Source organism: Crocodylus siamensis, chromosome 1 (genome assembly GCF_052110815.1).
Source record: "Crocodylus siamensis isolate JL-2025a chromosome 1, ASM5211081v1, whole genome shotgun sequence".
NCBI classification, from domain to species: Eukaryota; Metazoa; Chordata; order Crocodylia; family Crocodylidae; genus Crocodylus; species Crocodylus siamensis.
This window is the reverse complement of record NC_143395.1, coordinates 213,590,001-213,605,487: the sequence shown is the minus strand read 5'-3', so window position 1 is coordinate 213,605,487 and position 15,487 is coordinate 213,590,001. Positions and strand designations below refer to the sequence as shown.

At 41.4% G+C, this 15,487-nt stretch overlaps 2 protein-coding genes across 5 annotated transcripts in view; one reads left to right on the top strand and one right to left on the bottom strand.

Moving 5' to 3' along the window:
* The window catches only part of CCDC181 (coiled-coil domain containing 181), a 24,251-nt gene extending 17,183 nt beyond the window's left edge, over positions 1–7,068 (top strand). For 3 of the 4 annotated variants that reach the window (XM_090056180.1, XM_090056188.1, XM_090056206.1), the window contains 3 exons: positions 817–996; positions 1,656–1,810; positions 2,928–7,068. In XM_090056180.1, coding sequence (XP_089912306.1) covers positions 817–996; positions 1,656–1,810; positions 2,928–3,090 — 498 coding nt within the window. In that variant the 3' untranslated portion in view covers positions 3,091–7,068. The remainder of the gene's footprint in view (positions 1–816; positions 997–1,655; positions 1,811–2,927) is intronic. The other variant, XM_090056198.1, reaches the window with a different exon arrangement.
* Positions 6,301–15,487, bottom strand: BLZF1 (basic leucine zipper nuclear factor 1). Its single transcript, XM_090056218.1, has 6 exons — positions 15,321–15,487; positions 13,575–14,017; positions 12,432–12,631; positions 10,355–10,483; positions 9,438–9,657; positions 6,301–7,862 (listed from the first exon to the last, which is right to left on the bottom strand). Exons 1-6 carry the CDS (start codon positions 15,340–15,342, stop codon positions 7,677–7,679), a joined length of 1,200 nt encoding a protein of 399 aa, XP_089912344.1. The 5' UTR covers positions 15,343–15,487; the 3' UTR covers positions 6,301–7,676.

Sequence of the window (15,487 nt, the reverse complement as noted above, 5' to 3'; positions counted from 1 at the left end):
GGGATCCCAGGCAGAGGGTCACGTCCCCTGCTACAAGAGGAAGGCAAAAACCCTCACAGTCCATACCAATCTGACTATGGGGTAAAATTCCTTCTTGATCCCAAATGATCTGACCCTGAGTGGTGGGGCAAAACCCTGTAGCCGGAAACGTCCGGCTACAAGAGCGCTAACACATACCGGTCAAATTTACCAGCCCGGACTGAAGCCAACACCCACTGCACCCACAGCCCTCCCAGCCCATGCAGCATCTAGCAAAGCCCAAAAGCATCCAAAATATCCATAGTAGAATATAGGCACAGCTGTACCTAGATCATTTCCAACCAGTGGCTGTCCAACCTGTAGTTAAACACCTCCAGTGACAGAGTCACCACAACTTGTCTAGACAGTCTATTCTAGTGTTCTAAGTGGTTTCAAAAACAGGTCAGTGAAGGTGATTTTAAATATGAAAGTGCCATTGGATAGGTCTTGCTTAAGGTAAGTATGACCCCTTTCTGTTGAAACTCCTGTAAGTTGAAACAAAGCATGGACATTTTTATGGAAATGGTTATTGGGATATAGCAGGGGTTGAAAGAAAACATCTGAATATAACTTCACTCACAAGGGCACTCACAGATGTGCTCAAGGCTGTTTTTTTCCCCTGAAGATAGTACTGACTTGATGCTGTATTTGTGTATGTGTATTTCCCCCAGAATTTTATTTTTTGAGCAAGGCAGATATAATTCAGGCTGCTTGTGTTTACATTTGCCCACTATGATGTGGAAACCCTTCACAGGTGTCAAAGGTGTTGACTTTATTCAACTCTTAATTTCATACAAGGAAGAAGCACAGAAGAGAGAACAAGAGGAGCAGAAGAGAAGAGAGAATGAGATGGTCTTTAAAGCTTGGTTGCAGAAGAAAAAGGGACAAGTGCAAGAAGAGAAGCGAATTCAGCGTGCAAAAGAAATGGAAGACTTGAATAGTAGAGTAAGAAAGAACCTCTCTACCCTAGAAGTGCAGGTCAGGGTAACTGGTTAGCTAAAAACAGAACTGTATGCCCATTTCACTCAGCCCAGCATTGTGAAAACTTGCATGGCAAGAAATACTCCTTGTTTTGTTATTTTCACTTAAATACTTAGGTTTCTTGAATATCCAGGATTGCTCTGGTTTAATGGGAAGAACTTACATCATGCAGCATGCTGTGATTGCATCCCTTATGGCACTAGGAATCAGTGGCAGAAGGACACATCATGATGTTGTCTTTTAACATGATGATAATTTACCTGAAGCCTTAGAGTAAATTACAGCCAGAAACAAGTGTTTGAAGCATCTTCTGTAGCATTTATAGTCATCTTCATTTGCAGTGAATGAATCCCTAGTACATGACCAAAAGCTTGGGGCGCCAGATGCCTTGCTCTGAATTTCTCCTGTGTTGTGGCAATGGCCAATGGGGCTTTGAGGCTGTTGTACTGTGCTTAAAGTACATTGTTTTTCAAGTGTTTGTTCATATACGTATTCTGTCAAGGATTCACTGGTCTTGTGTGTTTAAGCTTGCTCATAAAGTATGTTTTATACCTTCAGAAGGAAGATGCTAGAGAACTTTAAGGCATTATTGTAGTACATGTTAATTTCAAAGACAAAAAGCCTGGTTTAGTGACTTATAATTTTTCTTTAAATAGCAGGAGGACAGAAATCCAGAGGAAGCTTTTAAGTTATGGCTTAAAAAAAAGCACCAAGAACACCTGAAAGAAAAACGGATGGAATTTTTGAAACACCAGGAACAGTCCGTGAACTTCTTTCCAAGAACAGAGGACTGTGACAGAGCCTTTAGAGAGTGAGTCAGAGCTCCTTGTTGTATCCTAGAAAACAAAAATATCTGAAAATTGTATTGTTCGGCTGCTAACATTGCAAATACTTTACAATGCGGCTTCATTTGTAAAGCTTCTGTCTTGGTACAAATCATAATCTACGTTTGAGGAGAGTAATACAGTTGAATAATACACTATATTATAGTAGGTAGGGGCAGAGGCATAACAACTAGGTTCTGTGCTCTGGAGGGTGGCAGTGACCCAGGTGGTGTCATTCTTGTGTCCACTTGTAGTGGGCACCCAGGGCTTGTACCTTGGTTGTACACTCTTAGTTATGCTCCTGGGTGGGGAAAAGAGGAGAATTTCTACAAAGACTTGAAAACCAGCACCATCTCTGTTTCTGCTTCTCATGGCTGTTTGTGTCCTCCTACACCTTGGAACAGCCTTGCTTTGTCTCTCCCTCATTGAAGCTGTTTTTCATTCTAAATCTCTGTTTAAAACTTCTCTTCAGTTTTGTGCCAGTGTCTCCCTTTGTCACTATTTAACTCCCAGAAGTGCTTATGGATGTAGTTTTAATTTAAAAATACTACTCTATAACATATGGCTATATGCTGTATAATACATGTCTTTAGTCAAGGCACACAGTATTGTGCAGAGTGATTCTTTTTCACCTACCAATAAGTCCTGCAAATGCTTTAAATAGGATAATGTCTAATTTGTGCCATCCCCAGTGCTTTTTTCTAATATTGCCATTCCTTGCATGACTTCCAAGTCAGGGTAAGATCCATTAGCAGAAGTTACACAAGAAAAAAAGCTGGATATCAGTGAAGATTTGTGGAAATGGGACTGAAATTGCTTTAGGCAAAAGTCCTTTTGCCCCCTGGCCCTCTTACTGCTCAAGCACCCTTATTGACCTATCTGGTAGTATCCTTCATGTTCGTATTCCAGCAGTTAATTCCTAAATGTAGCCTATTTACTAAGGGCCAAGATGGCTTTAGTTAATTGGTCATATTGCAGCCCAAATTATTTAAAAGAAGTATGGTCCTACCACGAGTACAGGAAGTGAGAGCAGCAAGTAATGGAAGAGGCAGAGAGCTTACAGCCACTCAGTCAGTGTTTCCAAATGTGTTTGTTTCTCCGCAGATGGTTAAAAAGAAAGAGGAAGGAAAAGCGTGCAGAGGAACTGGCTGCCAAGGAACGATCAAGACAGCTTAGGTTAGAAGCCAGAAGAGCAAAACAAATCCAGAATATCATGTGTACCATTTCTGAACCTAAATCCTTCCGTTTCACTGACCATTATAGCTGAAGGTTTGATGTGTCCACAGATAATTGTTGGTGTTGGCTCTTACCCTTTCATGGCTTGAGTGGTTCTTTGCCATTGCTGTGTCTCTCTGGTATTTTAAAACTCTTTAAATACTAGTTTTTAAGGCATCTTTTAACTGACAGGGATATTTACTACTTATTTATTTTGAATTTGAAATGACAAACCTGATTTTGTTGTGCATATGACTGAGGGGTCTTCTTGGTCCTATAGAGCCCAAGTGAGAATAAATGTCTTTATTGCTGTGGCAAGTGTAAATTCATATATATGTATATTTAAATACGTGTTTGGTCTCAATGTCTAATGGATCCTTTAATGAGGGCTGCGGTGTACAAAATCTGAAGTATTAATAATTTATGGTTGAATGCAGTGCTGTTTGCAGCTGCTCTTAAAGACTCCACATGTGCTTCAGCTGGTGCTGAATGCTCATCTGTCATTTGATGGAGGGATTTACAGAAGACCAGCCTTCAGTTATGATGATTGTTTGCCTGTGGAACAGTCTTGTGTGTGAACTTTTAAAGCAAAGCTGTTAAGTGAGTTTGAGAGTATCTTTACAAACAACTTTTTGGGCTCAATTTACTGAGACTAGCTATTTTCTAACATTAAGTTCTTAAAGTGTAGAATTAAAATCTTAAATCTAGGAGCTGCAGTAGACCATGTGTACTATCAACTTAAGTAGAAAGATTGGCTATTATTGTTGACCTCATTAGAAATTTTTGGGTGTTCCAACAGATTCAGGAAAAGCCTTTAATTCTCAGTATTTGTAAAGGTTTAGAAAAAAATCTGAACGTGTGGTAATTGGTGGAAAGTCTTCTGTTCTAAAAGCCTTTAAAGGGCCAGAGTCTAATAGTGGGTTGAATTAGAGGCTAATGTACTCCAAGGGTGGTCCTACTGAAATAATGGGAATGCTCAGTAAGTTGTTACTTCTGAGAGTCAGGAGCCTAATGTAACGATGTTAAGAGATCTATTAAATCTTTTTCCAAGTTGTGTCTGTAGGTGTCATTACTTACCTGCAGTTTCTAATGTTAACAAGCCCCAAATTCTCTAAATTAAAAAAACACAAAATCCCCATTCCACCCCCACAATAAATATGAAATGCCACTATAGACATATATATATAGAGAGAGAGTGAGAGAAATAAAACAGTTGAGCACAATCTTTTATTGATATATTTACAGTTTTACAGCAATTTGGAAGCCTACCAGTGCCTCAGTCATTACAATAAAATTAATCCTAAATAGCAGTATATTTTGATGTTTGCTTTTGGGTTTTTTTACCATGGAAAACCAGAGCTCCCGTGCTCCCTTCACTCACCAGGAAGGTGTCCAGCTGCAGCTCTCCCCCCAGCTGCTTTATGGTGCTGAGCAGCCCTGCTATGCCAGTCCGCTGCCCCTGCTCATGCCATTGCACCTTACTCTGAACCCACAGCTTCCCCTCCCCTCCCAGCCCTGCTGGTGCCCCTCACTCCTGCCCTGCAGCCTCAACTCTGCTGGTGCCTCACTCTTGACCTACAGCCCCCCCAACCCAGCCTTACTGGTGCCCCTCATTTGTGACCCACTGTCCCCAGGCCTGGGGCAGGAGGTGTGTGGGCATAGCAATGCCTAGGCAGTGTGTCAGTAGGGGTCATATGTCCTTCAGATTTCTGTGCCCACAGCAGTGTACAGGGCTGCAGCTTTGCTGCACCAGCACCAGGCAGGAGCTGCCTCTGCAGCCTAGCAGGTAGGACCAAGTGCAGGAGGGAGTGCTGTGTTGCCATGGCTACCAAGGTGAGGTGCCCTCTGCCTGCCTGGCAGCAGCAGAATACAATTCTGCCCCACTGCTGCCACTGAGAGCCCTACACCAACTGTGCCGCCAAGGTGAGGCACCACAGCAGTTAGGAGTTGTGTGCCCTCCTGCTACTGCCACACCACCTATTGGCCTGACCCCTCCTTGCAAGCGTGTGTAGTAGTAGGGAGCCATCAGGACCACCCCCTATCCCTTCCCAGGATGAGCTGCCCTTGGCTCCATCCTGTTTCCCAGCCGGGCCATGTGGCTGCGCATTTCTGCCTGCTCTGGCTCATGCCCTGCTCCAACTGCCATCCCTGCCCCAATCCCTCCCTCACTGCAGGCTTGGCACAAGCTGCTGCTGCTGCCTTAGGCAACACATGGGGAGATGACTATTTCTCCCCACCATAGATTTACCTGCAGGGAGCTGTTCTCCACCACACTGCATGGCTGTATTGCTAGCTATGTGCATGTGTGCATGCACACATATGTATGTGGCACCCCATGTCAGATCACCCTCTGCCTGCTCCCCCAGGCCCTTACAGGCTGGAACACCCCAGGCTGCAAGGGAAAACCTGTATTTTCCTGGGTTTTTCTCCTTTAAAAGGGCAAAGCCAGACTTTTCTGTAGGAAATTGAAAACTTGCTCATCTGTTATACTCCATAGCTGTAGACATTTTTTCTTGGCTTATTCAGGGGAAAGGCTGTATTGCATTCCCCTCTCTTGTAGTTTTTAATGTCCTTTTGATATTGGTCAGAGGTTTTGCAGTAACTATGTGCTTGACATAATTTATCATTGCACTGACAGTGGGATCTTATGTTTAGCATTGCAATGCCTAGTGCTTAAGTGCTCTGCCACCTAGTGGAATCTACATGACAAATAGAGGAAACCTAATCACAAAGGTGAGAATTGGGCATTTGCAAGTGGGTGTCTAGAAGCTAGCATGTCTAAACTGCTCAGAGCCCCCTGGAGAAGTCAGGTGGATAAACAAGGACACATTTTTACAAAGGGGTGGGGGGAGGAAGGGGATATATAAAAAAAAAAATGTGGATTCAGATACTCAAGTTGCTTTATGAATCTAGCCAGACTTGCAAGGGGCCCGTTTATTCCACATTCAGCCCAGCTTCAGTTAGTCCATTTCTGGGCTAGAAGAGTGAGTTATTTTGTTAATTCTTATAAATAAAACATTCCAAAGTCAATTGCTGACTAGAAGCATTTTTACTAGTTTTTCTAAAATAGTTAAGTAAACTGTTCTCAATGGGAATCTCTTATTCCATTCCAGGAAGTGAGGAGGTCCAGCAGGGAATGTGCCTATTACTTAGTCTTTGAGAAATATGAGAGCTGAATTAATTCTGCATTTCTTGTATACCACATGCTTCCTCTTTTCTGCAAAGAATGTAGTATCAAAGATTCAGGTAAAACTGCTAAAAATAACGTGCAAAGAAAGTTTATTGCAAAATTGTCATTGCACAGGCCAAAGCATGGCCAAGAGTAGCAGACAGGAAAGTAAAACTTACATTCCCTATACATGGTACAAGATTTACCAAATAAACATTAATGACTGTTTTGGAAACCTCTTCTTTAATTGCATACACAGGCCATCTATGTTATGCCTCTTGTGAGTGGCAGGATACTAGAAGTCTGTAAACGACCTGCATAGATTTTTCTATGGGTAAGACTCTTAAGTGCCTTCATGTGATGATGGATTTGCATCCTTCTTCTTGCAACTAATTTGGTTGAATAGAATGCAAAAATAAATCTTCTCTGGCTGTATTTCAACTTGCTTCAATCACACTGAAGTCAGGTAAATAAAAACTATTCTTCTGCTGCCTACCCACATGTAGTACCTGATCCTTATCCTTTTCAAAAGTGCTGTACACAGGGAAGAGGTTGAGAAAGGACTGGGATCTAGGAATAGGATACATTTTGGTTTTCAAAGATAATGCACTAGAGGAGCCACTGCCATATTTTTGCATCAGCTATACAGTAGTTTGGTTCTGTAAGTTATAACAAAGGTTCTAGCCCCTTGTTTCAACCTTGTGCAAACTTAAATAACCTCACTGCACTCTCAAGCTGCTACATTCCATTCAACAAAAAATCCTTTTTAAATACCGTACATAGAGTTCAAGTTGTTGTTTGTTTTTTTTGATAGGCTTCAGGATAAAAATTCAGAATACTGATGTCATTGGAGCATGTTAACATCCATTGTCATTGCACCTGCTTTTGTAACTTGGTTACTAGAATAAAAACACAGCATCACAGAAAAGTCTGTCATACAGTATAGAGAAAAATAAATATAGCATGGAACTGATTGCGTATTTCACTTCCCTTTCAGCTGAAAGTGCTGCCACGACTTAACATTTCTCCAGTTAACACACATCCAGCTTACTTTTAAAGAGAAGCACCATCCAAAAGTTCCAAATGGAAAACTTGCTGGTTATTCTTCTTAAATAGCTTCATGTTTTGTCTTCCCCTGAGCAGAAATCCATTAATATTGCATAATATAACAACTGATCTTATACATCTAAGGGCCTACCTATATTAGAATTTTATTGTCATAATGCTTTATAGCCTTGTAGATAGGCACAAATTGTATTGATTATATTCCAGCTCTGGGGAAAAAAAATCCCAGAGTGTAGTGTACATGGTCCTTAAGCATTAGAGATACAGAAGTGTAAACTTATATCTAGTATAAGAAATTCATCCCCAGGAAAGGCATAGCAAAGAATGGAAAACAGTATTGTTCATGGGAAGATACAGCATATTTGCAAGTACGTGGGCTTTATTCTCAAGAACTGTGACTTTTTTTAAAGAGCTATCAATTCACCCTGACAGTGATTGCAGCAATTGAATGTTATGTTTTCATATCTGGTGTATGGGTGAAACCGTCCAATGTTCTTCTTTGCGGAAAGGAAGGAAGATGGGGAGGACTCAGAGAAGGGAACTTCTGGTGGTGTTTCTGTACATGCAGCTGGATCCAGGACTCGTAGCACCTAACAAACAAACAAAACCCAGTATTAGATTTCAAACTGATATATTTATTCTCCTGATACTTTACAGACAACAGCTTTTTTGAAGGCTTGTCAGCCCTCATGCCCTGGTCAGTTTTGATTTTGAGGATCTAAACACCCTGCTATTTATTGCAATATGAAGTCACTAGATGCTCTGCGTAGATTTAGAAACTCTGCATCAGTAAGCTCTCGTGAGACTACTACCAACAGTTTTCAAAAGTTTTCAAGGGACAGAGTAAGAGTTTCAGAAACATATCTGAGCTAATCAAAACAGATATTTAAAAAAAAAACAAACATATTGGACTCTAGAGATGCATAATAACGGTGTGTAAAGTAGTTGGTTCTTTGTTAAGAATTACTAGCAACTTCACCTACCCAAAAGTACAATAGCCAGCTACTGTACCTGCTGGGTGGGTTTAATTCTATTAAACCTATAGCTTATTAGTTTAAAAAAAAAAAATGTTTCTGAGCTTGCATAGAACAGATAATTCTCTTGTGAAAGAGTTCAGAGGATGAGAAAACAAGCAAACAAACAGAGCAGAGGTTAAACATTCTCTTGGATTTTCCCTAGTTTTCCTTCTACCCCCATCAGGGTTGTTTAAAAAAAAAAAAATATCATTGCCTGTCTCAAAAATAAGTCTATTCAAAATTAAATCCTGATTTAATACAAAAGTGGTACGGCCTAAACATGTTATATCTGCTTAATTAATTTAAATGAAAAACTGCTGAATCTGTAAGCTTCTATCAAACTTACAGGCCGCATACTTTTCCATATCATGAATGAATTGAGAGAAAAGACATTCAACTTTTGAGGCCAAGCTTTAAGTGTCGTATAATAGGTCAAGAACCATACTTAGGGTTTAAAAAGTGTAGAAAACATGAAGACTATGTTACTGAGGACAATACCATACACCATTTACTAATCTATTAAAATGAAAAATGGATAAACCTGAAAATCCAGGTAATTGGTTAAATAAATATGTACAGTTATATTATACCACTTCCTGGTGGTGAAAGACTCATCAAATCTAGTGCGTGTGTGAAAAGATTAGATGCAAATCTGTATTTAATGGTTATATAAAAATCAACAGAAATGCATCATTTTTCTTTGAAAAAAATAACACATGATGGAGAAGTGGGTTAAAATAGATTTAGATAGATACATACCAATTGGCAATTTAACATCAATTCATCTTAACCCCCACTGAATGGGACTAGTTCTTTTAATGTATGGAGTAAATGACCCATTTTGTCTACCCCACCTGTCTACCTTCTCCATCTCTTTTCCTCTACTACTACTTGCTTTTGAGAAAGAAGAACTGTACTAAGCTTTTCAACTTTTATATACTCCCTCAGGGGAGCAGTGTTAAATTTATATGAGCAGTTCTTTGTTCAGATCTCTTCTCTAAATTTACTTCTGCACTTAACTAAATTACAATTTGCTGTCATTCACTAGATAGAAATGGCCTCAGAAGAGTTGTTTTGCCTTTCAAGGAAGAAAACTGCCACCTGTATCTGTGTAGGGCTACAGAGCTACAATAAGGGTTTAGGGTTTACCATTTCAGCCATTTTCTCAGCAGGTGTGTTGCAGAACTCTGCTGGCAGGGAAGTCTTTTTTGGACTGCTGGTGCCCATATTTCCAAGAAGGTGGGAACTCACTGCTTTGGCCAGCTTATGGTTCACAGCAGCCAGCTCTGCTGTTGTGTGAGGCTGAGCACTAGGATAGTACGTCTGCTGTCTTCCCCACTGGAGAGAAACCAGTAGCTCCTCTAATACTCTGTACAAGGAGAGAAAAATACACAGTTACATTAATGACCATCCTCACTTGTGCATGCTGGCAGCACTGTGTAACACCTCCTACTGAGGAGCTGTGTTTTATAATGGACTTATAAAAATCAAAATCTACCTGCGATGCACACCAAGGATATGCAAAATGAAATACTATATATTTAAACAAAATGTAAGAACAAGGAGACTATTCCCTAGAGCCTGTAGAACAGAACAAGACCCTACATTAAAGGAAAAAAAATTAATTTTAGAGAAAAGTGGGGCAACAGCCTATTTGAGTTTTGGGAAATAGGTAAGGCCATTTAGTATTTAGTTCTGGGTGGGGACAAAGAACACAGGAAGACAACTGATTGACAGACTACAAATGATAAACAAGTATGGAAGGGAGGCAAAGCTGTGGACTGGGAAACTCAGGTCCCACATATCATTCTTTACTGATACATATCAACTTGTGTGGACAAAAAGGATTTTCAACTGCTACGGCTCTTCCAATTCTTAGTATCACCTGTGAGGTGCAGTCTTCGCACCTATTTTTGTTAATAGCTGTACACTAGAAACAGGGCTGGAAATAACTGATTCTAGGCCTAAGGAAGATCAAGGCATAGGCTGAAGTAATAGGAAGTGCAAGTGGCAGTCCTTGGGGCAGGAATATAAAAGGCTCAAAAAATATGAAAGAGCAATCATACTTCTGGGCATCAATCATTTCTTGACGGAACTGGTCACGTTCACTCAACAGATCCTGAATTGCACTTTGTGCGTCTCTGGTTTGACGCTGAAGAATTGCTCTGGCATTTGTTAGCTCATCAGCCATGACTCTGCAGAAGAAATAAGGTATTGTAAATTGGCTACTTTCAACACAAGGTTAAAAAATGAAAACCCCCTCTCACCAGGTATAGCATACGGAGGTTAAACATTCAGCAGGAACTCTGAGGCTTAGAATCTCAGTATGAGATACACAATATTAAAATGAAGAAAAAAACCTAGCATTTGGGAACAAATTAATCCTGGGGTTAGTTGGCCCTAAAGAAGAGCAGATAAAGCAAGGGACAGGTGCAGTATAAGATACCCCACCCAACATAGCCTCATTAGAAGCTGTGACTGACACATCACTTGGGAGTGATTTAAGGAAGTCAAACATGGAGTTCAAGCTCTTGCTCATTTATTCCTTTGCCCCTGTTAAAACTAATAACCAGGTGGGTGGTGTGTGATCTGGACTTGTGCCCACTAGGGAATGAAATACAAGACTGAACATCTAAATCATTCATAACCATTTTTGGTCCCTACCACCACAAGCAGTTTGGCAAGGAGAAAGCTTTATATTGGGTCTCAGCCAGCTACTACGACTGTAAAGTTTAAAAGGAAGATATCCAAGGGCAATGGAAGCTACATGTAAATAAATGCATCTAAGAACAATTTGTTGCCTCCAAAAGGAGAGTAAGTAACAAGAAAAAGTGGCACAAAAGGTGGTGTGTTACATTCAGCACATCCCAAATCTGTGTCACAGGCTGTTCCCACAAGCCTGATTCATATCCTCTGCCACAGGCACAGGACTAATGCAAAAACACACTAATAAGGGAAGGTAACATTTAAAGATTCAGAAGTCCCTAACCCATGAGTCACAAAGCCAATGCAGGAAACCCGTGCTACAGGTTTCAATATCAGTATAACAAAGCTCTTAATTAGATGTGCCTCAACCCACACCTAAACCAAGGAAGGATACCGATGAACAGTTCTGCTACTGAAATGGAGTTCCAGTGGGGGCAAAATGTTGGAACTGTTCAAGACAGGAAATAAAAAAACTACTATGTTCAGTTTCAACTGCCAAGGAAATTTGGGAAAGCAAAGTGTAATAAGGCACTTCACAAATAAAAAAAAAAAAGCTTTAAGGATCATAAAGGTTAAGATATATGAAGCGTTAGAAGCAAGTCAAGTAGTCATCTCAACTTCCAATCTGCACAAAAAAACCTCCATCCTTTTGTATAACACAATAACTGCACCCCACAACAGAACCATCACCATTCCTGGATCTTATACCTGCACCTCCAGAAGCATATGTCATCCAGTGCATTAAGTGCCCTGATGGAAAATATGTAGGAGAAACCAAACAACAACTCTGTACCAGAATGAACATACATCAAAAATCTATCAAAGACAAAAATACTTAATTAGCTGTGGGTGCACACTTCTCACAAGATGACTACCCCCTCTCTGATCTCTCAGTTCTAATCCTCAAAGGGAATTTACAAAACACCTTTTGTATGCATTGGCCAGGGAGCGAGGATCAGAGGGGATGCTGACCTGGTGACAGAAATGTAGCTGGTAAAATGTAGGAGAGGCTACCTGGAGTTATCAGATGGCAGGCAGGTTGTAATGTGCCATAAATCCAATGTCTATATTTAGTTCATGATGTTTTGTATCCAGTAGATTTATGAAATGAAGTTTGTAGGTTCATAGCCCTAGCCCCATGCTGTCACAGCCCCATGATCCTAGGGTCCCCATGAAGACCAGCTAGAAGCTGTGTAGTCAGAGAAATGGGAGTTTGCCACAGGTGAGATCCAGCCCACGGGCCAGATTTTGCCCACCCTTGGCTTAGAAGGATAATTTTGAATTATCAGATTTTAGTGTTCAAAGTAAGGTTCAAGTTTTTTTTTTGGGGGGGGGGGGGTATGTACAGCTGTGAAAATTGCCCTCTTGCAGATATGCATTTTTAATACGTTCTTTCACTATGCACATTTAGCAAAGAAGCACAACAGCCACACTAACCTGCTCGCTAGGAATTTGCTTCGCCACACATCACACTGTATAGACATCCGCTCCAATTGCTCAGATAGCTGTGACATGTTTCGTCCTAGGGCTTCGTTTTCTAGGATCAGCTGATTTTTCTCCCGGGCCATGCGCTCAAAGTGATATTGTAGATCATCTCCCACAGAAGCAACAAGTAGCTTCTTCAGTTCTCGATTTACCTACAACAGGAGAGGGATAGGATGGCTGGGTTGATAAGAGTCCAGTTACAGTGTTTGCTCAGGAGGTATACAGTTCGTCAAAGAATTACACTGTTTCCTATCTTCATAGTGGATAATCAAAAAGTCAACTGTTAAAGCATTACCAGGCTTTCTGTATGGAAATGGTAACAAGACATTTCAAAGACTGTAGTTGTTAAATACATGAGGTTCTTGGAAAAAGCAAGCTGAAGATTTTAAGTATTAAGAGCACAGGTATTCAATAATACGTTCTTGCTTAAATACACCCATACCATATATGTATTCTTGCAGCCATCAATTCATGTTTCATAACTGTCCACTTTAGGGTTTCATTCACTTTACACTGAAGCACCTGGTTGATGTACTCGGCCCTGATCAGAGAAAAAGATACTGGACTAGGTAAACCAAAGGGATGCTCTATAAAATAAATTTACACAATGGGGAAAATTATTTTTTGTAGTTCAGTTTACAGTGTTGCTAGATACGGTGCTGGGGCAGATAGCAGGCTAGTTTTTCTGTATTTGTACCTATCCTTGATATCTTGATGAATTCAAGAAAAATACCTTTAATAATACTTTTACAGTGTTGAATCTCTCTGCTGTTACAGAGGAGCAAGAACACAACATAGTGGATTATGAGACGCAATGATTAGAAGCTGAAGCTTGACAAATTCAGACTAGAAATAAGGTAGAGGTCAGGGTTAACTAAGCACTGGAACACCTTTCTTAGGGAAAGGTGGATTCTCTATCACTTCAAGTCTTTACAGAAAAATCTCCATTTCTAGCTTGATTATAAAAAATAGGGTGGATGCAGAATTAATGTGCAAGATTTTCTACTTCGTGTCATAGAGAGAAAGGCTTGCTAGATCACACTGTTCCCCTTCTAGTTTTAAATCTATTGCCTTACCAACACTTCCCAAACTTACCTCTGTCTGTACACGCAGCTGATTGGAGAGCCCTTCCTTATCCTGTAGCAGTCTCCTTTCTGAATTTTTGAGCTTTTCTATTGCATTTTTTAACTCCAGCAGCTCTTTCTTAGCATCTTCAGCTCCATCTAACTGACATAATGTCTCTCCTTTAGGATGTCCCCCTGATTTAGCCAACTTAGCATTTTTGGTAGCGACAACATGAGTTATAGCTGCTTTGGGAACCAGGATTCGAACAGCTTCAATCTCCACTGATTTGTCAGCATTTACTTTTCCTAGCTGAAGAACTCCAGGACTCAGTGAAGGTACTGTCTTTTTGTGCGGGTTGTGATGGATATGATGGCTTGTAGTCTGTGAACTAGATATTACTTCTACAGGTTCAGATGGCTGCTCAGTTTCCATGCCATCTCCAGGTCCACGGATAGGTGACGTGGTGTAGTCAGCTAAAAACAGAGAAAAAGTTTAACAACAATTTATATCTAGGGACCTATTAATTTGTGGCAAGACAAAGGAATTTTTGCAGCTTGGTCACAGCACAAAGAACTGATTTCACTGGCATTTCCCAGCAGCCCTGCCCCTTGCCACTGACTGGCAGAGGCCCTGGGTTGGGGGGAGGGGAAGAAGGACAAGAGGGCAGGGCAGTTGCCATCTTGGCTGCTGGCTGCCTGTTGTGGTGCCCCGCTCATTGGTGCCTCTCTCTCCTGGGTGGGCTGCAAGGCAGTGAAGACTACTGGCTCCCACGAGGAGCCAGCATTTTATTGTTAAGTTTGTCCACAAAACCAACTTTAAAAAAAGTCACAGTTTCTGTGAAATCTACAACATTGTGAAGCAGGTCCCTATTTCTCTCTCATTGGGAAGTGCAAAAATTCAAACGGAAATTGCTACAGTATTACAAGAGTCCCTTACATTGTAGCTGTAAGATGACACTTTGTAACAGCAAACTTGTCTAGGCACAGGTTCAATAAGGATTAAAAAAGGGGGAAATTAACTAGTTTCTTTCACTTCCAATTTCTAGTCAGTTTTTCCACACACTCCAGTGTGGTTATTGAAGTTTCCAAGATGGCAGGAGATTTTTTATTAAATCATCTAAACATACAGGAATATGTCTGACTAAATACTTCTGCATGGTGTTGGATCTTTGAGTGTACAAAGATCTTAGGAAGAAACTGTCACACTGCCTTTCTAGAAAATAAGATGTTGTGTCAAGAACTAGCAAAACTGCAGGAAAAGATGGACTGAGTGATCTTCAAGAACATTTTCTATTTCTAACTGTATGACTCCACATCAGAGACAGACGCTTCAGAACACCAAAGAATGTTCTTCTTTTTAATCGTGTTACCCAATTTAGATCAATCTAAAAACAAAATCAGGTACCTACCTATTGAATGAAAGATTGAAAAAGACTTAGTTTCCTTCAAGATTTAGAGCATTCTCCACAAACTGTGTTCAATGAACTGCAAAGGAGATAGACTCTTACCCAGCAGGATACCCCTAATACAGTGGTCACCAGGCAGTGGATCTCGATCCACCGGCAGATCTCAGAGCCTCTTGGAGTCCATGCGAGGCTGGGCTGGGGGGGCTGAGTGCCAAGTACATGCACCTATGCGCCCCAGCCCAGCAGGTCAGTCCGTGGGGGAGGGGAGGGGCGGGGCTAGATGGAGGCCCGCCGGTGAAGGCCAGTGCCGCAGAGGCATAAGCAGGGGGCCGCGCGAGGAAGCTGGTCCCCGGGCGGGCAGCGGCGCTCACCTTTCTTTTCTCCGCGCGTCATGGTGTCCAGGTGGCAGCGGCGCTGCGCGCAGGGGGCACCGAGGCTAAAGGGGAGAAGAGACTGTAGCGAGTCCCGGCCCGGCCCGCAGCTCCCCCAGCTCCCCAGCCACGAACCAGCTCCGCGCGAGCGGCTACCGCTGAGCACT